Source organism: Saimiri boliviensis, chromosome 14 (assembly GCF_048565385.1).
Source record: "Saimiri boliviensis isolate mSaiBol1 chromosome 14, mSaiBol1.pri, whole genome shotgun sequence".
NCBI lineage: Eukaryota > Metazoa > Chordata > Mammalia > Primates > Cebidae > Saimiri > Saimiri boliviensis.
The window spans coordinates 280,850-307,006 of NC_133462.1; the positions used below are offsets into that span (position 1 = coordinate 280,850).

At 54.4% G+C, this 26,157-nt stretch overlaps 1 protein-coding gene and 1 long non-coding RNA gene across 2 annotated transcripts in view; one reads left to right on the plus strand and one right to left on the minus strand.

The window, feature by feature from the left end:
- LOC141581210 (uncharacterized) overlaps positions 1 to 23,620 on the minus strand; it is a 35,132-nt gene extending 11,512 nt beyond the window's left edge. The window contains exons 1-4 of the long non-coding RNA XR_012513733.1: positions 22,128 to 23,620; positions 18,455 to 18,551; positions 674 to 9,242; positions 54 to 168 (exon numbers count right to left, since the gene is read on the minus strand). This is a non-coding gene — a long non-coding RNA (uncharacterized LOC141581210). The remainder of the gene's footprint in view (positions 1 to 53; positions 169 to 673; positions 9,243 to 18,454; positions 18,552 to 22,127) is intronic.
- Positions 9,240 to 13,950, plus strand: LOC104650328 (zinc finger protein 837). The gene is given in 3 exon segments (XM_074385780.1): positions 9,240 to 11,943; positions 12,307 to 13,285; positions 13,287 to 13,950. Coding segments are annotated over 2 exon segments (1,536 nt in total). The 5' UTR covers positions 9,240 to 11,943; positions 12,307 to 12,346; the 3' UTR covers positions 13,884 to 13,950.
- Positions 23,621 to 26,157: the final 2,537 nt, after the last annotated feature.

Below are 26,157 nucleotides of genomic sequence, written 5' to 3' on the forward strand. Positions count from 1 at the left end.
GGCAGGGGAATGGGAGGGAGAGAAGAAAGACAATTAGGCGTGGTGGCACGTGCCCGTGTTACCAGCTACTCCGGAGGCTGAGGTGGGAGGATCGCTTGAGCTCAGGAGGTCGAGGGTGTAGATGAACCATGAGGATATCACTGCATTCGCCTGGACGACAGAGAGACCCTGTCTCAAGAAACAAACCCAAAAAACAAAAAAATATAATCAACTGAGGAGTTTTGACGCTCAGATGCTCGGACCCACTCCCAGATTCTGATGGTATCGGTATGACTCGCAAGGCGCCGACCAGGACACGCCAGAGCTCCCCAGCCCAACTCTCCCACCCGAGGGAGGCTGCGAACCGCAAGTCGTTTCCGAGTTGGGACCTCTTAGAAATCAGATTGGGGCCAGGCACGGTGGGAGGCTCACGCCTGTCATCCCAGCACATTGGGAGGCCGAGGCGGGGGGAGGTCGCGAGGTCAGGAATTCAAGGCCAGCATGGCCAACATGGTAAAACCCCGTCTCTACTAACAATACAAACATTAGCCGGGCATGGTGGCCCGCGCTTGTAATCCTGGCTACTCGGGAGGCCGAGGCAGGAAAATTGCTTAAACCGGGACCCAGAGACGGAAGTGGCCGGGAGCCGAGATCCCAGAAGTGTCAGATTGGGAGAGGGGGGGCTGTCAATCACCGTCAAGAACAGTCACCCGATTTCACGCGGCTGAATGGGCGGGACTCCACGTTCCAGTCCGGAACGCTGTTTCCTTGGCGACGACGCAGGTCCGCGACCTGCCTGGCACGTGTAGCCGGCCTCTGTTTCTAGGACAACCGGAGCCCAAGCCTCCCACTGTACCGCCTTCTCCGCAGCGTCAAAGCGGGACGCGATGGGACTCTGTTTCCCAGCAGTCCCCGCGCGGGATCCCGCCTGCGCTTCCGGTGGCCCGGGTCCCTCAGGGCCGCGGCGGCCCGGAGGTGGCGGGAGGAAAGCTCCGCGCTGCATGCGGGGCGGGGACCAGGGGACCCGCGCGGGCCGCCTCCACCGAGTAAGTGGCGCTCTGCGCTGACCCGCAACCCCAATCTGCCAGGCGGGGACCTCGGGGCGCAGAGCGTGGCAACCACCCCCGTCTCCTCTCCACCTCCGCGCGCGGGGTCCGGGGCGGAGGCGTGACGCCGCGCACTTCCGGTCCTCTCGTTCCTGTCCGGACCAGCCACAGCGCTCGGTACCTTGAGTTCCGGGTGGGTGGAACTGCTGCAGCTCTGGCCCTGGCATTTCTGTGCCGGGTATCACTGAGGCTCGCGAGGGGAGGCTCCAGGCCCGGGACCCATCCTGGCGGCCTGCGGCTCTCGGGATCAAGCCCACCTCTTGGCCGTGGCCGCCTCGGGCCCGCTTCACTCACGCTTAGAGCAGGATGCAGCAGCATTTGGCCCTGGCACCGTGGATGTCCCTCGAGGGTTGAAGCTTGCGAACCCTTGAGGGTGGAGGCACAGAGGGAGTCGTGTCTGCACTCAGGGGACATGCTTCTGCTCTGCAGTGCATCCTGCGCTGTTCTGCCCATCGCGTGCACAGTGCAGAACTGGACATAGTGGCTAGGGCTTGTGTCCCCTGGGACTGTGAGTGTGGGCGAGGTTGGTCTGTGGCCCAGAGAGGTGGAGCCACTCTGAGCTGGGCACTAGCCTGTGTCTTCCACACCTGAGAGCCACTCACGTTGACTTCCCTGTTCTCTCTCTCCCTCTCTCACTCTCTTCTATTTATTTATTTATTTATTTTTTGATGGAGTTTCGCTCTTGTTGCCCAGGCTGGAGTGCAATGGCACCATCTCGACTCACTGCAACGTCTGCCTCCTGGGTTCAAGCGATTCTTCTGCCTCAGCCTCCTGAGTAGTTGGGATTACACGCATACACCACCACGCCCGACTAATTTTGTATTTTTAGTAGAGATGGGGTTTTTCCATGTTGGTCAGGCTGGTCTCGAACTCCCGACCTCAGGTGATCCACCCACTCGGCCTCCCAAAGTGCTGGGATTACAGGTGTGAGCCACCACGCCAGGCGACTTCCCTGCACGTTTTCTTGGGCAAGTAAGACCTCACTGTGCTGTGTCTAACCTCCATGAGGCTGTGGAACCTCATTAGCTTTCCTGTGTGTGTTGTTGCTCTGCATCCTGTTCTGAACACCAGAAGCCCTGAGGACAACTAGAAAGGCTGGGTGAGCACCCAGGTGCAAGCATGCTCACCTGGGGCAGATTGGAGGTCACTGTCAGAACAGCTTGGGAGAGCTGTAATGCGCCATTAAGGACAGGCTCCTGGGACTTCAGGACCCAGAGCCTCCATTGTCTTTGCTGTGCTCAGCCTCAGGTCATGGGTCCATGGCTGGAATGTCACCCACGTACAGTGGATAGTCAGACAGTGCCTCCTAGGAGCAGATCAAGAAAGCGAAGAGACAGCTATGCTCCACGGCCCCCACCTCCCACGAGTTCAGGGCCCCTTACTGCCAAGTGGGGACTGCTGGTTCTTCAGTTCAGCCCAGCTTCCCCAACCCTCTGTTCAGATACTAAGCAGTTCAGACACTAAGCAGTTCAGACTCCCCATCACTAGGGATCAGGAGAGCCCCACACAACACACTCATTCTGTCGAGGGTGCTAAACCAGTCTCTGTAGGCTGCTATAACACACTGCCACAAACTGGGCAGTTTAAAACAACAGAAATTTATCCTCACAGTCCTGGAACCCAGAAGTCTGAAATCAAGGTGTCAGCCGTGCTGTGCTCTCTGACGGCTCTGGGTGGGGATCTTTCCTTGCCTCTTCCAGGTTCTGGTGACGCCAGGTGTTCCTGGGAGTGTGGCTGCATCCATCTTCACGTGGCCTCCACTTCTCCATGTCAGAACTCCCTTTGCCTCCTTCATAAGGACACCGTCTTTGGAGTCAGGGCACACCCAGGTTATTTAGGGTGATCTCATCACAAGATCCTTAATTATGTCTGCAAAGACCTAATAAGGTCACATTCTGAGAGTTCCAGGGGTTAGGGTGTTAGACATATGTTTTGCAGGGTGAGGGTTATCTTTCAGCCTATTACAGCCTCCTTCAGCGGAACCTGCCTGGTCCTCAGTGACCTCAGGCACGCATCCGTTCTTGGGCCTGTCCATTGATTCCATGGTGATCAATTGTCCTGGTTTGACCAGGCTGACCCAGGTATGGTCTTTCATCTTGGGAAATCCTCAGCCCCCAAGTCCCTAGAATTCTAGGAAGTCATGCTGAGTGCTGGTCCTAGCCCTGCTCATGCCTCCAGCTGTTGCATAGACTGTGACATGAAGCCAGCAGCCTTTGGGCTCTAGCAAGGCAAGTGCCCAAGTCCCTCCATCCCTGACACCTGGGTCCCTATGATCTGGAGTTGTGGCAGAGAGGTCAGGATCCTGGCTGTGGGGCTTCTGGGATGGCACATTGCGAAAGCAGGGCACCTGACCTCCTGCTGCTCAGCATCCATAGTGGCATGCTCCCTCCTCTGTGTAAGGGGCTGGAGTCCACACTGGTACCCCCATCAGTGTTTATGGCTGGGGAGTTCCTGTCCCTGTGTGTGGGGACCTCAGATCCCAGCCTGGCAGTGACCCTGGACTGACCCCCTTAGCCATGGGTTCTGGTGGCTTTCCCAAGAGCTCTTCAGTCAGCCTGGTCTTGTAGAGAAAGACCAAGGAAAGCTACAAAACCTGCTGTACTCAGAGACAGAGGCTTGAGAGAGTGTGGGGAGGTGGGCAGAATGGGCCTGCCTTGAACGGCCAGGTCCACAGCCAGCAGATGCTCTCCAGAGACAGAAGCCTACACCGGTGAGAGACACACACGCCAGATACTGTGGATGGTGGCTGGGAGGCAGCGGGCAGCCTGGGTGTGGACAGAACTCCACGGTCAGACAGACCAGAATCTGTGTCTCCATGTCCTGTGTCCTGCCTTCAGTCTCCTCCCTCCGAAGTCACAGCTTCCCATCTGGTGACAGCAGTGCCCTTAGGTGTGTGCCACCGTAAGGAGTTGCTCTGTGCCCTGAACATCATTCCTGGTGAGCATGTTGCTTTTGTGTGTGTGTTGTTGTTGTTTTGAGATGGAGTCTTGCTCTGTCGCCAGGCTGGAGTGCAGTGGCGCAATCTTGGCTCACTGCAACATCCGCCTCCTGGTTTTTTTTTTTTGTTTTGTTTTGTTTTTGGTGCCGTGACTCGGATACGAACCGCCTCCTGGTTTTAAGCTATTCTCCTGCCTCAGCCTCCTGAGTAGCTGGGACTACCACCATGCCTGGCTAATTTTTGTATTTTTAGTAGAGATGGGGTTTCGCCATGTTGGTCAGGATGGTCTCGATCTCTTGACCTAGTGATCCACCCACCTCGGCCTCCCAAATTGCTGGGATTACAGATGTGAGCCACCATGCCCAGCCCTGCATATTCAGTTTCTAATGAAGCGTTTTCTTTTTTCTTTCCTTTTTTTTTTTTTTTTTTAGATGGAGTCTCACTGTGTTGCCCAGGCTGTAGTACAATGGTACAAACGTAGCTCACCATAGCCTTGATCTCCCAGGCTTAAGAGATCCTCCTACCTTAGCCTCCTGGTAGCTGGGACTATAGGCATGCACCACCACACCCAGCTAATTTATTTTTATTTTTTGTAGAGACACGGTTTCACTATATTGCCCAGGCTGGTCTCTAACTCCTGGGCTCAAGCTACCCACTATTTTGGCTTCCCAAAGTGCTGGCATTATAGGCATGAGCCACCACACCCAGCCAAGTTTTCTCTTTGATATGAGTGAATAGACACCTGGTTGAAGAAAATGCTTTTACCCCACAGCTTAAGCCTCTGATGTGGAAGCTGTGCTTGGTGCTCTGGTACACAGTTGACTTGGCTATGTGTGAGAGATTATTTTATTTTTACCTAGAGATTTAAAATAACTTGTTTTTCTCAATACAAGTGTATTGTTTAAAAGAAACCACCTTCAGCCAGGCACGCTGGCTCAAGCCTATAATCCCAGCACCTTTGGGAAGCAGAGGTGAGCAGATCACTTGAGGCCAGGAGTGGGAGACCAGCCTGGCCAACATGGTGAAACCTGTCTCCACTGAAAATACAAAAATTAGCCAGGCAGGCCAGGCGTGGTGAGTGACGCCTGTAATCCCAGCACCTTTGGAGGCCGAGGCAGGTGGATCATGAGGTCATGAGACTTTGTCTCAAAAAAAAAAATTAACCAGTCATGGTGGCGGGCACCTGTAATCCCAGCTACTCACCAGGCTGCTGCAGGAGAATCACTTGAATCTGGGAGGCAGAGGTTGTAGTGAGTAGAGGTTGCATCAGTGCACTCCAGCCTGGGCAACCGAACGAGACTCCATGTCAAAAAAATTAAATAAATAGATAAAAGAAACCATAGATAATAGAAAAAATAAATGAATTTATATAAATTCATTTATTTTTTTTGGGTGGAAGGAGTCCCTCCCAAAGTGCTGGGATTTCAGGTGTGAGCCACCAGGCCTGGCCAGCTTTTAGTATATATATATTTTTAATATATTCACTATGTTGTGCAACCATCACCACTATAATTTTTCCAGAACATTTTAATTACCCCAAAACAAAACTCAATATCTATAAAGCAATTATTCCTCATTCTTTTTCCCCCTCAGCCCCCGGCGACCACTAATCTACTTTCTGTCTCTGTGGATTTGCCTATTCTGGACACATCATATAAATGGAATTATGCATTATGTGGTCTTTTGTGACTCACTTCTTTCACCTACTGTGTTTTCTAAAGTCCATCCACGCTGCAGTATGTGTTAGTACTCATTCCTTTTTTATGGCTGAGTAATATCCGATTGTATGGATATACCACGTTTTATTTATGCATTTGTCATTTGATATACTTGGCTTGTTTCCCCATTTTGGCTACTGTGAACAGTGCCGTGTTATGTTTTATATATATATATATAAATACATCTATTTTTTTTGGGTGGAAGGAGTCTCGTTCTGTTTCCTCATTTTTCTGGTATGAACATCTGTGAGCCAGTGTTTGCTTGTGTGCCTCTCTGTTCATTTCTTTTGGGTGGATACCTAGGGGTGGAGTTGCTGGGGGTGTGGTAACTCCATCTTTACCTTTCTGTGGAACTGAAGGTTTCCATGGCAGCTGCACTATGTATATCCCCACCAGCCAGGTGGGAGCGTGTTCTGTACTTTCCCCCTTTTTTCCAGGTCTTGTTCTCAGGGGAAACACTGAGCAAGGATAGTGCCAGGTGAGGCCAATCAGCTCATCTGCAGTTGGGGAGCCCCACAACAGAGCTTACTGCCAGCAGCTTTGCCAGTCCTGGGTCTATCAGTGGTGCTCTTTGAAATCTGGACCCCCCCCAGCTCATGTACTTTATTCACACAAGGAGTCCATACTCCACATTCTGGAGAAAGCTCCCCTTGCCTCCCCTGCGGGGGCCTGTGACAACCCCATCCGGACTTGGGGAACCCAGCTCCCTCTACTCTGGTGTCTGTTGTGGGTTAGATTCATGTCCACCTGCTGTTGGGATGGTCAGTGCCTATGGGCAGGTGGGACACGTGGCTGCTGGCCTCCCCACGTGCCCTATCCTGCTTTGGAAGCTGCACGGTCAAGACTTCAGAGCAGAAAGAGCATAACAAGCTACAGCAGCAGCCAGCCAACCCCTCACCTGGAAGCAGCAGCCTCAGACTCAGATCCATAAGTGGGAAGGAGATGTTTGTAACTGCGTGCCCATTCTCTCTTCAGCCTTCTACCTGCTTGGGAGGTGACAGGTCACTCTAGGAGCCCTGTGCACCGTCCAGACCATGTGGTAAAGCGTGCTGGTGTTCAGCACCACCCAGACATCCTCATAACTTCCAAGCATGCCTCCTTGAGTTCAAAGCTCCAGCTGGCTAATTTGATAGTCGAGAGACCAAAGCACGAAGTGGCAGAGCCCATAGTGGGGGAAAGGTGACGGATTTTCTATGAATTAGTCCTGATTAGTGCCACTCGAGGGACAGATCAGTCCCTCAAGGACTTGAGGAAGGATCAGTGCCTTTGTGAGCCTGCATGCAGCTCCAGAAGTTTCAGAAAAATCCAGACCCTGAGTGGCTTTAAGGTGCAGCCAGGGAAGGGCAGTCTCACCTTCCCTGTCTCACACAGGCCTGGAGGGGACAGGAGGGTTGTGCAGCTATTACATGTGACAAGTGAGGCTGAGAAACCCCACATCACAATAGAGTCTCCTTGTCCTTAGTGTCACCCTGGTTTATTAGCAAATGCCTGGAACCAGTACTTGCTGAACCCTTGGCACTGGGCCTGTCTGCTCTATAGCTCACCCAGGAGCCTCCCGTAGAGCAGAACAGGAACCAATTCTGCTTTAAAGGCCCTTCATGACCTGCAGAACTCGTCCAACTCTGCATTTTTGTCTTTAACCAGTTTGGCATGTTTAATTTCCACTCAAAAACATTCGTCCCGCCGGGCGCGGTGGCTCAAGCCTGTAATCCCAGCACTTTGGGAGGCCGAGGTGGGTGGATCACGAGGTCAAGAGATCGAGACCATCCTGGTCAACATGGTGAAACCCCGTCTCTACTAAAGATACAAAAAATTAGCTGGGCATGGTGGTGCGTGCCTGTAATCCCAGCTACTCAGGAGGCTGAGGCAGGAGAATTGCCTGAACCCAGGAGGCGGAGGTTGCGGTGAGCCGAGATCGCGCCATTGCACGCCAGCCTGGGTAACAAGAGTGAAACTCCGTCTCAAAACAAACAAACAAACAAACAAAAAAAAAAACAAAAAAACATTCGTCCCCAGAGTGCTGGCCATCAGTGCATTTCTGCCATGTGGTCATGATGTCCAAGGACAAAATAATCCACCAGGGACAACTGGTAATAGCTTCCTTCAAAGAACTGAAGCCAGTCGCTCTGAAGTGCCCTTGGCTGGAAAGTCGACATGTAGTCTTGGTTAAATGCTTCCTGAATTAAATGAACTTAACTCAGGATAAGTTATTTCAGGCCACTAGGTGGCTCAGGGCAACTGCCTGTTACAAATTTGCAAAACAGCCGGGCACAGTGGCTCACACCTATAAACCCAGCATACTGGGAGGCTGAGGCAGGCAGATCACGAGGTCAAGAGATCGAGACCATCCTGGCCAACATGGTGAAACCCCGTGTCTACTAAAAATACAAAAAAATTAGCTGGACGCGGTGGCACCCACCTGTAGTCCCAGCTACTCGGGACTTGCAAGAGAATTGCTTGAACCCGGGAGGCAGAGGTTGCAGTGAGCCAAGATCATGCCACTGCACTCCAGCCTGGCTCCTGGCGATGGAGCAAGACTCTGTCTCAAAAAAAAAAAATTTTTTCAAAACAGAAAAAGTGACATCAGGTCAAGGACATCTTAGTAAATACTTAGATTTCTGAGACATTTAATAAAGGAATATCAGCTGGGCATGGTAGTTCACATCTGTAATCCCAGCACTTTGGGAGGCCAAGGCGGGTGCATCACCTGAGCTCAAGATTTTGAGACCAGCCTGGCCAATATGGTGAAACTCCATCTCTACTGAAAAAAAAATACAAAACTTAGCTGGGTGTGGTGGCGGGTGCCTATAATGCCAGCTACTTGAAAGGTTTAGGCAGAAGAATTGCTTGAACCCGGGAGGTGGACATTGCAGTGAGCTGAGGGCATGCCACTGCAGTCCAGCCTGGGCCACCAGAGTGAAACTCTGCCTCAAATAAATAAATAAAAATAAAAAATAAAAAATTTAAAAAGGGATATCTGGCTGAGCATGGTGGCTCACGCCTGTAATCCCAGCACTTTGGGAGGTCAAGGTGGACGCATCACAAGGTCAGGAGTTTGAGACCACCCTGACCAGCATGGTGAAACCCTGTCTCTACTAAAAATAGAAAAAAATTAGCCAGACATGATAGCACACACCTGTGGTCCCAGCTACTCCGGAGGCTGAGGCAGCAGAATTGCTTGAACCTGGCAGGCAGAGGCTGTGGTAAGCTGCAATCTTGCCACTGCACTGCAGCCTGGGCGACAGAAAAAGACTCCATCTCTAAATAAATAAATAAATACTGAAAATAAGTAAAATAAATAAAAGGACATCTACCTTCCACAGAGAAAGGAACACAGAACAAGAGGAGAATAATCTCGGCTCCTGTGCTCAATGAAGCAGTGATTTACAAGGGCGCCACAGGCGTGTCCATCTCGTGCTCTGAATGTGATGTTAGCTGTCGGGATTCATAGTCCAAAGGCTGTGCTGGACAGGTCCATCTTTGTTCTGGAAGCAGTGAGATCTAGAGAGGAGACAGGAGGATTGTGTAGTGTGAGGCTGAGAGACCTCGCATCACAACACAGTGAGGAAAATTCCACCCCTCATCCCCCGGCCTGTTTTTTTAAGACAAGAGTCTCGCTCTGTTGCCCAGGCTGGAGTGCAGTGGCCCAATTCTGGCTCACTGCAACCTCCACCTCACAGGTTCAAGTGATTCTCCTGCTTCAGCCTTCTGAGTAGCTGGGACTACAGGCATGCACCACCATGCCTGGCTAATTTTTTTTTTTTTTTTTTCCCGAGATGGAGTCTCACTCTGCTGTCCAGGCTGGAGTGCAATGGCATAATCTCAGCTCACTGCAACCTCCGCCTCCTGGGTTCAAGCAATTCTCCTGCCCCAGCCTCCTGAGTAGCTGGGATTACAGGCACCCTCCAACACACCAGGCTAATTTTTATATTTTTAGTAGAGGAGGGGTTTCACCATGTTGGCCAAGCCGGTCTCAAACTCCTGACCTCAAGTGATCCAGCCACTTCGGCCTCCCAAAGTGCTGGGATTACAGGTGAAAATTCCCTTTCTTATCCATGGGACATTTTATAAGTCAGTTCTCAGACTCCCAGTAACTGTCATTGATTTAAAGGGTTTCCTGATCAAGAAGCAAGTCCTCTGCTTTTTGGGGAACACTCCCGTGTGAGACCCCTAAAAAGCGTGAGTCTCACTATACGGTGAGTTTGATCCCAAACACAGTTTCCTACTGGAGGCAGTCGAGCTATCCGGAATATAGGAACTGAAAGATGAATGATCAGTTTCTAATATCAACCACAATATTGTTTGGGCCTAAAACTATGCGTTGCTGCTAGACCGAGTGACCCCCTGCCGGCAACCGGTTCCTGCTTTTAACCTTTTTATGGCTTTAAGAATAATCCTTAAACCTTACTTTCCAGACTGCCTTGCACCTTAGATAATGGTTTAACTGTCAATATTTGCAAAGCAAAATGCCACCATAAGGGATGGCTTTAATTCCTGACTCAGAGATTCCTGAATGGGGAAATTGAGTTGAGTTAGGAGTAGACAAAGGAGAATCCGGATAAAAGATACTCTGATAAGCAAAACCAGAGACACCTGCAGCCAGGAGGAATAATGTCTGGATGCAAACAAGCTTTGTGATCACAGGAAATTCTGTTACTTTTTACAACCACTGATTGTGTATCTGACTTTTCAATTGTATAGGCCATGTAAGGTATACATTTGCATTTCCTCTTGCAACCATTGTGTATCTGACTTCTCTATTGTATAGGCCATGTGAGGCATACATTTACTTTCCTCTTACTATGACGTAAACCAGAGCCAAGAAAGTGTATTTATTCCTGGCCTTTGAAAAATAAAATTTGCTGTTTAGGCACAGCCTATCAGCCCTCCAGACGCCTCGCTTTCTCTCTCTCTGTCTTTATTATTTTCTCAGGCGCACTCCCTCTTCCAGGTATTGGGACCCTCTTGCAGGTCGAGAGACCCCCGGGCAGACGTGCCTACCCGTCCGGACGGTCCACGACACTCCTCCTCTATTTTCGGCCATTGAACTGCTAGTTTAGGAGACGAATATTTACATATGCACATGTGTGTATCTACCGTCAGTGCAGGCTGCAGATCAGAAACTCACCGTGTCTGCAGTTTGTGCTGCGGGGTTTGCTGTAGCCTTTCCTTTACCCTTTTGTCACTTCTTTCTCCAACAGTGAAAAACTTTGCTCTCATAAGCTTCATTCTTCTCACCTACTTGTTCAATTTCCCTGTAAGTAACCAGTCCGCCTACCAGGTGGGCCTTCTCCTCTGCCCAACCCCTCCATGCATAGTGCCCCGAGACTGGAGTCCTCCCTATGCAAGTCACCACTGAGCCCAGCCGAGTGAGCCCCTGCCCAGGTGGGAGTGGTCTGAGCTCAGTGTGTATCCTTCCTAACTCCAGGCTAAACGTGTGTTTCACCTAAATGGCATCTTGATGCATGTACTGTGTTTTCCCTGTAAGGTGAGAAGAGCTTGGCAAAGTCGACTGTTGTAGGCAGAATAATGGCCTCCTAAAAGATGTGCATGTCCTGGTCCCTAGAACCTGTGAATATGTTGCTTCACAAGGCAAAAGAACTGAGTGTGATGAGGTTATGGATCCTGAGATGGGGGGATTCCTGCCCGAGTGTGATCACAAGAGGCAGAAGGATGCGAGTCCTATAAGGAGTAGAAGGAGATTAGACGACACGCCCAGAAAGTGAGAGACGAAGATGTCTCACTGCTGGCTTGAAGACGGAAGAAAGGAAAGCAGGTGGCATCTAGAAGCTGGAGATGGTAAGCAAATGTCCTCCCCAAGAGCCTCCGGGAGGAACCCACACTACTGAAACCTTCATTTAGGACCTCTGACCTCCAGAACTGTGAGATGACACGTTTGCATTGTCTCAAGCCACTGTGGTGATGGCAGTTTCTTAAAGCAGCAGTAGGTACCTAATATAGTCAAGGCAGAATTTTAAAATAGTAATAGCAGGCACCAGGCCTTGCTGATGTCCACACTTGCTGCAATAATCTGGGTTGCCTGTCTCCCTGCTCAGCTGTTTACATTGACCATTATCATACCCATTTTGTAGATGAGGCTGCCAGGCTCGAGACAACCACGGTTACCTGGTTGAAGACGGGAGAGGCAGCCCAGCTTTGGCCTCTGCAGTGAGGATCTCCTGGCCAGGCTCTCAGCTGTCAGGTGAGTCCCACATCACACCTCCCAGAAGAGCTGGACAATGGCAGTGAATAGAGCCAGGAGGACCCGGAGTCCCTGTTGCTTGGGGAAGGGGGACCAGGGAGGGCCTTAGCCAGGGGCACAATATTTTAGGATCTAGTGTGGAGGAGGAGCAATGATATGTGCAGGGAGACCATCGGAAGCTGTTTTCTGGGATCTGGGTGTTGACAATTTGAAGAGGAGCAGGAGGCCCTGACTCCATTTCCCCTTTCGAGTCTGCAGAGAGCTCGGGGCCTCCCAGCAGTGCCAGCTGTGGGGTGGTCGCTCTTTGTCCCAGTTCTCCCCTTCTCCTGGGAACTGCCAACTCCATTTCTCCCTGCTGTCCAGATCCTACAGCCAGGACTCTGCGCTAGGGGCCAGCCCCAGGATGGAGGCTCCAGCCCACAGGGCTGGGCAGGGAGGAATCCCCAAGGCTGATGCCCGAGGTGTCTGCGGGGCCCGAGAGAAGAGGCCCGAGGAGCCGAGGTCCCTCGAAGAAGACCGAGCAGGGAGCCGCCCCACTCAAAAGGCGGACCTGCCTGGAGGAGCGGCGGGTGGCATGACGACTCCCCCAGTGGGGGGCTCCCGAGGCTGCATCCTCGGGGTAAGCCCCAGCCCAGGGACCAGACCCCTAGTGCAGGAGCCGTGCGGCCCCGCCTATTCTCAGGACCCTGACTTAGTTACCCCCGAGGGGTTGCAGGCTGGGGAGGGCCCCTGTGGAAGCCGGGCGCCTGCTGGGGACTGCAGCAGGAACTCCTGTCTGGCGCTGCATCGCGGGGCGCCCGCTGGGGAGAAGCCCCCCGTGTGTGACCCTTGTCCGGAGTGGCTCCGGAACTACGCTCGGACTCAACTGTGTGAGGTCCACAGGGACTGCTGGCTGTGCCAACCGGGGACTGGCGCTCCGACCTCCGGCGGAAGAAGCCCCTCGGTGGAGCAGCCCCGGGCTTGCGCGTGCGGCGAGGCCTTTGCTTGGAGGGCCCCGCGGATCCCCCAAGAGCGGCTGCAGGCGACGGAGGAGTCCAGCCTGTGTGCCCGGTGCGGGAAGCGCTTTCGCCCCAACCAGCAGCAGCCGGGCAAAGGCCCCCCAGTGTGTCCCGAGTGCGACCAAACCTCGCGACCTTGCCTGGCTGTTCCCGAACCCCCGGCCCAGCGACTGTACGCTTGCGACAAGTGCGGCAAGGCGTTCCCGCACACCTCCAGCCTCCTGCAGCACGAGCGCACCCACACGGGCGAGCGGCCCTACGAGTGCGCCGAGTGCGGCAAGGCCTTCGTGTGCTGCTCCGGCCTGCACCGCCACCAGAAGACGCACTGGGCGCAGTGCCACCGCCCGCTGCCCCGTCACGGTCCGGCGCGCCCTCCGGCCAGAGCGCCCGCCCTGGGGGGACCGCGGCGAGCGGGGTCCCCGGCGGGTGTCGGGAGCCGGGAAGAAGTGCGCGAAGGCCTTCGGCCTGTTTTCCCACCTCGCGGAGCACCGGCGCGTGCACACCGGCGAGAAGCCCTACGCGTGCCCCGAGTGCGGCAAGGCCTTCAACCAGCGCTCGAACCTGAGCCGCCACCGGCGCACGCACAGCGGCGCCAAGCCCTACGCGTGCCCACTGTGCGAAAAGGCCTTCAAGGGCCGCTCGGGCCTGGGGCAGCACCAGCGCGCGCACACCGGCGAGCGGCCCTACGGCTGCCCCGAGTGCGGCCAGACCTTCCGCGGCTGCTCCGAGCTGCGCCAGCACGAGCGCCCGCCCTCGGGCGAGAAGCCCTACATCTGCCGCGCCTGCGGCGGGGCCTTCGTGCGCAACTGCAGCCTGGTGCGCCACGTGCGCACGCACACGGGCGAGCGGCCCCACGCGTGCGGGGAGCGCGGCCGCGCCTTCAGCCAGCGCTCCAACCTCCAGGAGCACCAGAAGCGGCGCGGCGGCCGCGCGGCGCCTTGACCGCCAGGAGGGGAGCGTCGCCAACGGGAACCCCGCGTCCAGGAGGGGCCTTTGTCCCCGAAACGCCACAAACGTTTGTGACCTTGATTAAACTTGACTTTGTACACATGGTGTCCACAGGCTGGCACTGTTCAAGTTTTGTTTAACCTTTTTTTTTTTCTTTTTCTTTTTGAGACGGAGTTTCGCTCTTGTTACCCAGGCTGGAGTACAATGGTGCGATCTCGGCTCAGCGCAACCTCCGCCTCCTGGGTTCAGGCAATTCTCCTGCCTCAGCCTCCTGAGTAGCTGGGATTACAGGCATGCGCCACCACGCCCAGCTACTTTTTTGTATTTTTAGTAGAGACAGGGTTTCACCATGTTGACCAGGATGGTCTCGATCTCTTGACCTCGTGATCCACCCACCTCGGGCTCCCAAAGTGCTGGGATTACAGGCGTGAGCCACCGCGCCCGGCCCTGTTTAACCTTTTCTAACTGGGCACGCAGCATCCAGTTGCAGGCAAAAGCAGTAATAATCTCTACGGGGCGCGATGTGGCTCGGGCACTGTGTCCACGATCTCTGGGGTCTTTTTCTCCTCAGAGATACGGTGCGTGTTACTTGTGCTCTCTGGTGTGTGAGGAAACAGGGAAAAACGACTCTCCGGAGACACGACCATAAGACGGCGGAGGCAGGATTCGAACCTAGGACCTCTTATTGCCCCTTAGGCGGATTCAGGAGCCTTGGGACCTCGGGGTGTTTGCACACCCTCTGCTGTAGCCGGCCCGGCACAGCTCGTGACCCTCCAGAGGTGAGACCTCCGGGTAGGCTTCTGCCTGTCCCGGCCCTGGCAGCTCAGTAGTCGCTGCAGAAAGGGTTCCCTTAGGTGGAGTGTGATGCCCTGGCAAGTTTACCCTCGTCTGACTGACTAGTGAGGTCTCATTTTCCCCTGACGCACTCCAGGCTGAAGTGCATCTCCCCAAAGCTCCGCGGTGTGAGTGTAAGTAAAGTGGGTGCCAGAGTTGTTGGCATGATGCCCCCAGCACCACAGAGGTGGGAGTCCACCTCTTCCCAGCTATATGAGTGGCTGTCCATGGCTGCGACTCCCAATTTCTTCCTGCATTTCATCCACATCCAAACAGACCCAAGGCTCCCACTCCAGAGGCCGACCCGGGAAGGCTGACTAGGGACAGACCTGTGCCAGGACACTGCCCTTTGGTGTGCATTTCCTCCTCACACCAGCTGCGAGGGCCAGGAGGACGCTTACACATGGCTCAACCAGAGCCCCTGAGAGGGCAGAGCTGGGCCCTCAGGGCCTGGGCCTTGTTGCTTCCAACTGAGTTCCCCAAGTGTGGCCCGGGACCCTGAAGCAGAAGATTCCTAGATGGTCCCCGCAGGCACACTGGCTGAGCTGGCCATTGACATTTACTACATTCTGTGGCCCCAGACATTGGTGACCCTCCCTGGGGTACCTCTTTATCTGCCCTTGCCAAGGTCAGACCAGGGAAAGCACCTCTGAGGTCTGGATGCTCAGAGCTTCCAGTGGGGCAGCCAAAGGGCAGGGCCTGAAACCGGCCTCGGAGCCCCTGGGGAATCCACCCAGGGAGAAAATCACCTCATAATGTCCTCAGTCCTCCACAGCACCCAGAAGGCCCAGGTCTTGGTTAATCCAGGACTCAGCCACCAGCGGCTTAAATCCTTTTCTGGGGAAAGCATCCTGATGAGGCAGGCCCTGCCCAGGATTCCTCCCACCTTGTAGTCTCCTTGAAGCCCTCCCCAGCCTCCAGGAGAGGGAGCGCAGTCCTTGCCTCCCCCCCACCGCATCCCCCAGGACTCTTCCTGCAGGAGTTCCCCAAGCAGCAGCTCCCCTGGTGTTCTCTGGCTTTTATGTGCTGCTTAGCCAGGGGTGGCCCGAAGAGGAGACACAGGACAAGCTCAGGAAAACAAAATCCATTATGCTCATAGATCCTAGAAACAGGAGGTGCGGCCCCTGAGGAAGGACACATGAGAAAGCACCAGCATCTGTCAGGGGCAGGAGCAAGGGTGAGCTCTAAGCCAGAGCCTTCACTGGGGTTTCCAAGGGCCTCAGTCCCATGAGTAGCTGGCTGGCACACACAGCCACATCTGGCTAATTTTTGTATTTCTCTGTAGAGATAAGGTTCACCATGTTGCCCAGGCTGATAAAAATTTTTTTTTTTTTTTTTTTTTTTTTTTTTGAGACGGAGTTTCGCTCTTGTTACCCAGGCTGGAGTGCAATGGCGCGATCTCGGCTCACCGCAACCTCCGCCTCCTGGGCTCAGGCAATTCTCCTGCCTCAGCCTCCTGAGTAGCTGGGATTACAGGTACGAGCCACCATGCCCAGCTAATGTTTTGTATTTTTAGTAGAGACGGGGTTTCACCATGTTGACCAGGATGGTCTCGATCTCTCGACCTCGTGATCCACCCGCCTCGGCCTCCCAAAGTGCTGGGATTACAGGCTTGAGCCACCGCGCCCGGCCTTGATAAAAAAATTTTTAAGCTGGGCTGGGCACGGTGGCTCACGCCTGTAATCCCAACACTTTGGGAGGCCGAGGCGGCTGGATCACGAGGTCAGAAGATCGAGACCAGCCTGGTAAAACCTTGTCTCTACTAAAAAAAAAAAAAATACAAAAAGTAGCCGGGTGTGGTGCTAAGTGCCTGTAATCCCAGCTACCCGGGAAGCTGAGGCAGGAGAATTGCTTGAAACCGGAGGTGGAGGTTGCAGTGAGCCGAGATTGCGCCACTGCACTCCAGCCTGGGAAACAGAGCAAGACTCCGCCTCAAAAAGAAAAAAAAAATTATTATTTATATATCTTTTCTTGTTCTTTGAGACTATTCCAAGAAAAAAAAATTAAGCCAAAATTGACTCATGCAAATGAGATAAAATGAACGTATGTTACATATTTTAACTTTAAGAGTAAGATGTTACCAGTTATTTGAGGATGAAGGAAAGGACTGTAGGCCAAGGAATACATGGAATGCACCTCTAGGTACTGAAAATGGCAAGAAAAGGTTCCACATTAGAGCTTCCAGAGGGAGGTCAGCCCTGTCAACATCTTGTTTCAGCTCAGTGATATCAATGTCATACTTCTGGTCCCCAGAACTATGAAAGAATAAATTTCTGTTGTTTTAAGCCTCCAAATTTGTGGTAATTTGCTGCATAACCACAGGAAACTAACACATCATCCCTCAGTTCTGCTTTTCTGTATGGACTCCATTCTCTGACAGATTCATCCCTCATGGGGGCAAGAAGGCTGCAGCTGCCCCAGCTGACAGATGCTCACAGCCTCAGATTCAAAGAAGAAAAGGCCCTAATAGTTCAGAGAGAAGTCCTATAATGGTCACAGGTTCAAAGTGGCCATTACCAGGACCAGGGTGATGGACTGATCTGTGCTGTGGGCCTGGGCTATGTGCCGACATCTGCCCAAACCACCTGGGCTGGGGTGGGGGCTCCCCAGTGCAAACTGGGAAAAATTGGTACCAAGAAGCTCATAGAGGCTGGGGGATGGTGGCTCATGCCTGTAATCCTAGTATTTTAGGATGCCAAGGCAGGAGGATCACTTAAGCCCAGGAGTTCAAGACCAGCTTGGGCCATATAGTGAGATCCCCTCTCTAGCTATTCATTTATTTATTTTAGCTTACAGCACTTGGTCTATGGTTTTTTGTTTTTTGTTTTTTTTTTTTTCCCCTGAGGTGGAGTCTTGCTCTGTTGCTTAGGCTGGAGGGTGGAGTGGCAGTTGCATTGCAACTTCTGTCTCCCAGGTTCAAGCGAGTCTCCTGCCTCAGCCTCTCTAGCAGCTGAGTTTATACACGCGAGCCACCATGCCTGGTTAAATTTTGTACCCAGAAGGCAGAGGTCACAGTGAACCCAGATTGCGCCACTGCACTCCAGCCTGGGCAACAGAGCAAGACGCTGTGTCAGAAAAGAGAAGAGAAGAGAAAGAAATACTAGAGTACAAGATCACAACCAAGACACAGATCATTTCCATCACCGCAGGATCCCCAAGTTGCCATTTCACAGCTGCACATGCTTCCCTCCTACCTCTGCCCCTCATTCACCCTTTTCAGTCAACTAGTAATCTATTCGTCATTTCTAAAATCTTGTCATTTCAAGAAGGTTGCATAGGTTGGGAGAGGTGGCTCATGCCTATAGTCCCAAAACTTTTGAGAAGCTGAGGTGGGCTGATGACTTGAGCTTGGGAGTTTGAGACCATCCTGGGCAACGTGGCGAAACCCTGTCTCTACCAAAAATTTAAAAATTAGGCCGGGTGCAGTGACTCAGGACTGTCATCCTAGCACTTTGGGAGGCCGAGGTGGGTGGATCACCTGAGGTGAAGAGCAGCCTGGACAACACGGTGAAACCCTGTCTCTACTAAAAATATAAAAACAAAAATTAGCCTGGTGTGGTGGCACGGGCCTGTAATCCCAGCTACTTGGGAGGCTGAAGGCAGGAGAATCATTTGAACCTGGGGGGCAGAGGTTGCAGTGAGCCAAGATTGTGCCACTTCACTGCAGCCGGGGGTAAGAGCGAAACTCCATCTCAAAAAATAAAAAATTAGCCGCTTATGGTGGCACATACTTGGTGTCCCAACTCCTCAGGAGGCTGCGGTGGGAAGATGGCTTGAGCCTGGGAGATGAGATCACACCACTGCACTCCAGCCTGGTGACAGATGACCCTGTCTCAAAAAAAAAAAAAAAAAAAAAAAAAAAAAGAATGTTAAGTAAATAGAATCATACAGTTCTTAGGCTTTTGAGACTGGGTGGTAACTTTTAAAAAACATAAATTTAGCCAGGCGTGGTGGCGCGTGCCTGTAGTCCCAGCTACTCGGGACGCTGAGGCTGGAGGACCGCTTGAGCCCAGGAATTCTGGGCTGTAGTGTGCTATGCTGGTCGGGTGTCCGCACTAAGTTCGGCATCAATATGGTGACCTCCCGGGAGCGGGGGACCAGCAGGTTGTCTAAGGAGGGGTGAACCGGCCCAGGTCGGAAATGGAGCAGGTCAAAACTCCTGTGCTGATCAGTATTGGATCACGCCTGTGAAAAGCCACTTCACTTCAGCCTGGGCAACACAGCAAGACCCCGTCTCTTAAAAAAAAAAAAATATATATATATATATATAACATAATTTAAATACCATAAAATTTGTCCTTTTAAAATGTGTAATTCAGTGGTTTTTAGTATATTCAGAGTTGTGTAGTCATCACCACTAATTCCAGAATATTTTCTTTTTTTTTTTTTTGGAGACGGAGTTTCGCTCTTGTTACCGAGGCTGGAGTGCAATGGCGCAATCTCGGCTCACTGCAACCTCCAACTCCTGGGATCAGGCAATTCTCCTAACTCAGCCTCCTGAGTAGCTGGGATTACAGGCACGCGCCACCATGCTCAGCTGACTTTTTGTGTTTTTAGTAGAGACGGGGTTTCACCATGTTGACCAGGATGGTCTCGATCTCTTGACCTTGTGATCCACCCACCTTGGCCTCCCAAAGTGCTGGGATTACAGGCTTGAGCCACCGCGCCCGGCCATCCAGAAAATTTTCATCACTCCCAAGGAAACTGTATCTCCCCTTTCTCTTTTCTCTTCTCCCTGTAGATCCTGGCAACCACTAATCTATTCTGTCTCATAGACTTATCTGTTCTGGACATTTCATATAAATGGAATCACATAATATGAAGTCTTTTGTGTCTGAATTTTCACTTAGCATTTTTTTGTTTTCTTTTTACACTTATAATATTTTCAAGATTCTTCCACCTTGTTGTACTTTATTCTTTTTTTTTTTTTTGAGAAGGAGTCTCACTCTGTCACCCAGCCTGGAGTGCAGTGGCACGATGTCAGCCCACTGCAACCTCTGCTTCCTGGGTTCAAGTGATTTTTGTGTCTCAGCCTCCCAACTAGTTGGGACTACAGGCACGAGCCACTACGCCTGGCTAATTTTTTGTATTTTTAGAAGAGATGGGGTTTCACCATGTTGACCAGGGTGGGCATTCCTTTTTATGGCTGAATTATATTCCATTGTATGGAGACATGGATCATGTTTTATTTTGTCCATTCATCAGCTGATGGCCATTTTGGCTATGATAAATAAGGTTGCCATGATATCCAAGTGCAAGGTTTTGTGTGGACATATTTTCATTTCTCTATGAGTGGACTTGCTGGGTCATATGATAACGCTACATTTAACCCTTTGAGAAACTGCCACTGTTCCCACATAGGCTACACCATTTTACACTCCCACCAGCATCTGATTAAGTGTTGACACTGGCAGCCAACTTAAAATTTTAAAACACTTCCTGGATGGGACTGCCAAACAGGACCCATCTGCTGGTCTGACTCTGGGTGTCGTGTTTACAATCGCTGCCTTAGGTGGTCTGTGTGTGGGATGAAGGGAGAGAAGGCAGAGCAGGGACCCTCAAGAAAAGCAGGGAGAGGCGCAGGGATGTACAAGCAGCCGTGGCACCTCAGTGTGTCCCTCAGGCACCTGGATGCCCAGGTGGGCAACGATGCTGACCCTGGGGGCCTGAAGTGCTGATACTCCCATTCTTATATTTTTACTCAGTCTCAGTTGGTCCCGAGGAGGGGGCCTTCGTGGCCTTGCTGTGCTCACAGCGTCACCTTTGTGTTTCCAGCTCTGGAGAAAGTACTTTGGGCCAAGCAGCTGCCCTTCCCTCCCAGTGAAGGGGCAGGATGGCTGCCCAGATGCATAAGGCATCAGCCCTCGCCCCACAGGTCCTCCAGAGTCGACTCGCACTGATGGTGGGTGAGCCCAGCTGTAAGACCTCTGGCCAGAGCTTCTGGGGGTTCTGCTACGAGGAGGCAGCAGGGCTGTGAGGAACCCTGGCCCAGCTGTGTGAGCTGGGTGCCAGTGGCTGACGCCCAAGGCATGCGCCAAGGAGCAGATGCTGGAGCTCTCGGTGCTGGAGCAGTTACTGGGCACACTGGTCCTGGAGATCCAGGCCTACCACAGGAGCAGTGGCCCGGAGGGGCTGTAGCAGGAGTCAGCTGAGCCGGGACTCCAGGTGAGGAGGGGCTGGGCTGGGGGCTGGGTGTGTCTCCCTCTCTCACAACCCCAGCTGAGCCAGCACTGGGACCGGGAGGGGGTTGGTGTCTGAGAGGGCCTGGGGCTGTGGGAAAATGATAGTGACAGGTGGGAGTTTGGTGGTCCTGGCTTGGGCTGCAGAGTCAGAGATCTCCAGTCCACACCTGTGTGCTCTGCACTGTCCTGAGAACTGCGGGTGCAGAGAAGGGTGGGCCATGCCACTGCATGCCCCTTGTTTTCCCCTCAGATCTGCCCTCCTGCCTTGCTGTTTCCAGGTCCCAACTCTCAGCCTCCAAGAGGATCTGGTCCCCAGGACAGAGGAGGTAGAGGAGCACGAGGCTGCCCTGGGCCCCTTCCAGGCCCCACCTCCAGGTATGGCACCATCCACGCACTTGTCCCTGCCCTGCCCTGTCTTGGCAGCGGGGCTGGAGGCTACACAAAGGATGGTAAGGTGCTCAGGGCAAATGGGGATGGGCTTTGCTCGCTGTGGAGACTTCACTGTGGGAGGGAACGGCTGGACAGGCAGGCATGGGCTCAGGACCAAGGACGCCCTCCCGCCCTCGGCCTCTCTCCCTCAGGGATCTGGGCCGCACAGCCACGCCATGCCCTGGACCTGGTCTGACCCGCACAGAGGCCTGGTGTGGCCACTGCCTGGGTAACAGCTGCTGAGATTCCCCAGCCTGGCGGTGCTGTCCATATTGTCATATTGTGTGGAGGGGACCGCCCAGGGATCTGACCAGCGGGGAGTGGGTGAGGCAGACACAGCTGGGTTTGGGTGCGGCATGTCCTCCAGCCTTCCGGAATGGAGACAGATCCATCATCTTCCTCACAAACTGGAGTCCTCACCTTCCTGACAGTCCCCCCCTCCCCCCCACCTCCACCAACCTCAAGCAAGTGGAAGAGAGTGACGCTCCAGGAGGGCCGGTGCAAGCGTGCACACACACGGCTCTGAGTCCGTCCGCGATCCTGGCGCCCCTCCTGCTCCTGCGGAGCCGGGTGTGGGGATGCGCACGTGGCACTGTCAGAGAGGCGCAGAATGCTGGCCTGTCCCCTGAGTGTCTAGCCCGCCTGCTAGTCTTCCTGCTCCAGGCCGCAGAGGGCACGGGACATCCAGGGCCATGGAGAAGAGTGGGTGAGGGCATGACAACCAGCCCACCCACCGTCATGTACCCCAGCCCCTCAGGCGCGCTGTCTGCCTTTGTGTTCTCTATGAACTTACCGTTTCTCTTTTGTTTAGGTGACAGAAGGAGTCCCCAGGAGGGTGGACCCAGCAGGTGGCCCCAGAAGAAGTCCAGGACCTCTGCGGTGTGAAGACTGCCACTGGGGGCCCCTCTGAGGGAGCTGTGTCTGGAGGCTGGGGGGCCTGGGAAGACGGCACGGAGGTCCCGGAGGAGGCAGGGGATGGTCAGCAGCAGCAAGCCACGCTGGGGGCGGTGCACGACCGGGGCGGTCCCGGCAGGGAGCGGGAGCCCGCAGACGGTGGGCAGGTCGGGGCCGGGCCCAGGAGCCAGCCTTGAGGCCGGGCGCCGCAGCCCTCTCCCCTGCCTGGGAGGCCGGGCTGCCGGTGCGGGGAGGGCGGCACGGCGTTCAGCCAGAGCTCCTACTTGCTGCGGCACCGGCCAGAAGCCGTAGAAGTGCCCCGAGCGCGGCCAGGCCTTCGCCTGGAGCTCCAGCCTCGGCCGGCAGCGGCGCATCCACAGCGGCGAGAACCCTGCGCGCGCGCCCGGTGCGGCCCGAGGACACACAGCGGCCTGAAGCCCTTCCGCCGCCCGGACTGCGGCAGGCCCTCGGCCCGAAGCACCAGGCGGCGCGGCACCGACGCACGCACACGGGCGGGAAGCCCTCCGAGTGCCCGGGGCGCGGCCAGGCCTTCGTCACGGGCTCCTACGGGGCGGAGCGCCCGCGCGTGCACCCGGGCGAGAAGCCCCACGCGTGCGCCCGGCGCGGCCGGGCCTCCAGCCGGCGCTCCAACCTGCCCAGCCCCCGGCGCGCGCACTCGGCCGCCAAACCCATCGCCGGCGCCGACTGCGGCAGCGCGTTCCGCGGCAGCTGGGGCCGGGCGAGCGGTCCTTCGCCCTCCGCGGCCGCCAAGCCCTTCGCCGGCACCGGCGCCTGCGCTCTGCGGAGAGGCCCTTGGTGCGCAAGTCGGAGCTCGTGGGCCAGCGGCGCCCGCACACGGGCGAGCGCGGGAAACCCTTCAGCCGCCGCTCCAACCTCACGAGCACCGGAAGCGGCACGGGGGCCCCGCTGCGCCCTGACCCGAGGACGCGCCTGAGCGGGAGGTCGCGGACGCGCGGCGCTGCGGGGTCCCGGGCCCGAGGGCGCGATCTGCTGGCCCTGCCTCTGCGGGCTGCCGCTGCGGACGCCGTCCTGCTGGGCGTGGAGGACCGTGGCTGCACAGTCCCTTTGCAGGTGTCCCCGCGGGACACCCAGGCCTGGCTGGGGACATGTGTGGGGGGCTCTTGACCCCAGAGACGGATCCAGAGGGTGGAGGCAGCAAGCTCTGCTTCTGGCAGAGGTTCGTCCTTGCAGAGATGGGGGAGAACTGGCGTCTCTAACAGGTGTGGTGGTCTCCTCTGGGAACTGCGCGAAATGGAGATCTGGGCCCCAGTGGGGAACAGCGGCAGAGTGTGAGTCCCCTCCCCTCCTTCCCTTCCGAGCTGTGAGCGAGAATAGAGGTTGTAAACGGGTTTCTGTCTCCGGCCAAGGGCTACGAGGTCGGAGGCCTAGAGGGTAGCAGGAGGCCTAGGCCGGAGGGAGGGGCAGGACTCTTGTCCACAGCGCTGAGCGGCTTCCCTCACCCCCACCCGCTGCGGTTCTCTCTACCATTGTGGCTGGGATGCGTTTTATTTTTTATTTTTATTTTTTTTATAGAGACAGGGTCCCAAGATGTTGGCCAGGATGGTCTGGATCTTCTGACTTCATGATCTGCCCGCCTCGGCCTCTCAAAGTGCTGGGATTACAGGCGTGAGCCACCGCGCCCCTGCCCGGCCTCGGATTCGTTTTAAAGGATAAATCTGTCCGCCTAGAAACACCGCAGGCTGTTTCTGGACCCAGCTTGACTTCCACAGGCCTCTGGTTGGCGCCACATGGCTCTTCTCTGCTGGGAGGGCAAGACAGTCCCTGCACGTGGACCTGCGCAGCGATGGAGTCTGTGATGTGGCCCACCTCGATCTGGGGACGCAATGAAGAGGTGGCCTTACCAGATCCTAGGAGCTGGGAAAGGGGGCTTGGCCTCTAAAGGCTGAACCATGGTGGTTGCTGGAGCCTGAGGGGATACGGGAGAGACACAGCTGCGCAGTGCAGTGGCCACTGTGTCTCCCAAGGTGCTGGCTTCAGTTGACACTTCATGTCAAGTAACCACAGGTGATGGTCAAACACGATGCATCTGCATGCTGTGGCTTCCTAGTGTTTCATATTCTGTAGGCAAGAAGTTCAGCACTGCATTCCTGACCAAGGTCAGAATCAAATCAATCCCAGAATCTCACCTTTGTACATATGTTTCATGGGACTTTTCTTTTTTGGGGGAGGGGGCAGCGTTTCACTCTGTAGTCCAAACTGGAGTGCAGTATTGCAATCACAGCTTATTGCAGCCTCGACTTCTTAGGCTCAAGTGATCCTCCCACCTCAACCTCCTGAGAAACTGGGACTACAGACTTGTGCCACCACACGTGGCTAATTTAAATTTTTTTTATTTAGATACAGTGTCTCACCATGTTGTCCAGGCTGGTCTAGAACTCCTGGTCTCATGTGTTCCTCCTGCCTCAGCCTCCCAAAGTATTGGGATTACAGGCGTGAGCCACTGCACCTGGCCAGGGACTCTTCTTGATACCAAGTACTATACCAGTGAGAGTCCAGTAAGGAAACAGAAACCACACTAGCTTTTTCAAACAGAGGGGATATAAGTTAGGGACTGGTTGTGCAAGTTTTACAAGGCTCAGACAGCAAAACTGGATGTTGCTGTGATGTTGCAGAAACTCAGAGGAAGCTGCTACCACCCTTAGGGCTGGAGAACCCAAGGGAGCTAAAAGGAGGGTACAGTGAGGCTGGTGTTGGGAAACACTCAGACGGACAGCTCCACCTCTGCAGACCTCAGATTTGACCATGCCACCGGCTGCCTGGGCAGCCCCACTGCCAGTGGGCTGAAAGGTTCAGTCACTGTTCAAAGGTTCAGTCACTGTTCAAGTTTCAGTTCTGTGCACACCCCGCGCTCTGCTCCTCTGGCCTGGCCACCAGTCCTTGTCTGAGTGCCCCAGGCCTGGTTATGACTTCAGGCCTCAGCACCTGGTTGTCTCCTCTGCAGAGAATGCATTCTCCCCAAGCCCAGCCAGAACACACAGCCTCTCCAGGTGCTGGCTCTGAGCAGGAGAGAGCATGCAGCAGGTGCTCAGCAATATGGAAATGAAACCAGACACCAGGAGTCTCCCCAGTTCCCTATCCCTCACAGCAGAAGCCAGAGCCCTTGCACTGCCCAGCATGACTGGTCACCATCACGTCCCTGAGCTCTGCAGCTATCCCTACCCCTTGTCTCCTCTGCTCCTTCTCATTGCAACCCCATTTCCCATCTTTGCACTGGCTGCTCCCTCTGCCTGGAATGCTCCTTGCCCAGTTATCCCACTGTCTTCTTTGCCTCTGGCACACAGTAGATGCTTACATGCTTGTGGAATAAATGAGTGGGGAAGATGGCCGGGCTCAGTGGCTCAAGCCTGTAATCCCAGCACTTTGGGAGGTTGAGGCGGGTGGATCACGAGGTCAAGAGAACGAGACCATCCTGGTCAACATGGTGAAACCCCGTCTCTACTAAAAATACAAAAAAAATTAGCTGGGCGTGGTGGCGTGTGCCTGTAATCCCAGCTACTCAGGAGGCTGAGGCAGGAGAATTGCCTGAACCCAGGAGGTGGAGGTTGCGGTGAGCCGAGATTGCGCCATTGCACTCCAGCCTGGGTAACAAGAGCGAAACTCCGTCTCAAAAAAAAAAAAAAAAAAAAAGAAATGAGTGGGGAAGATACAGTGCAGGGGTTAGGTGAGGGCTGGGTGGTTTCCTTGAGCAGTCACCCTAGTAGCAGAGCTAGGCTGGGACACCCAGGGTGGGAACCAGACCTCCAGGGGTGAGAATGACGACTTCCACAGAGGTTGAGTGTGAGAGCGCCATGGTCTCACCCATGTCCTGTTCCATCTGAACAGGCTGTGGCAAGAGAGAGAGGGAGGCAGGGGAAGGGGGAGGCCTGGCCTCCTGGCAGCAGGCTGTA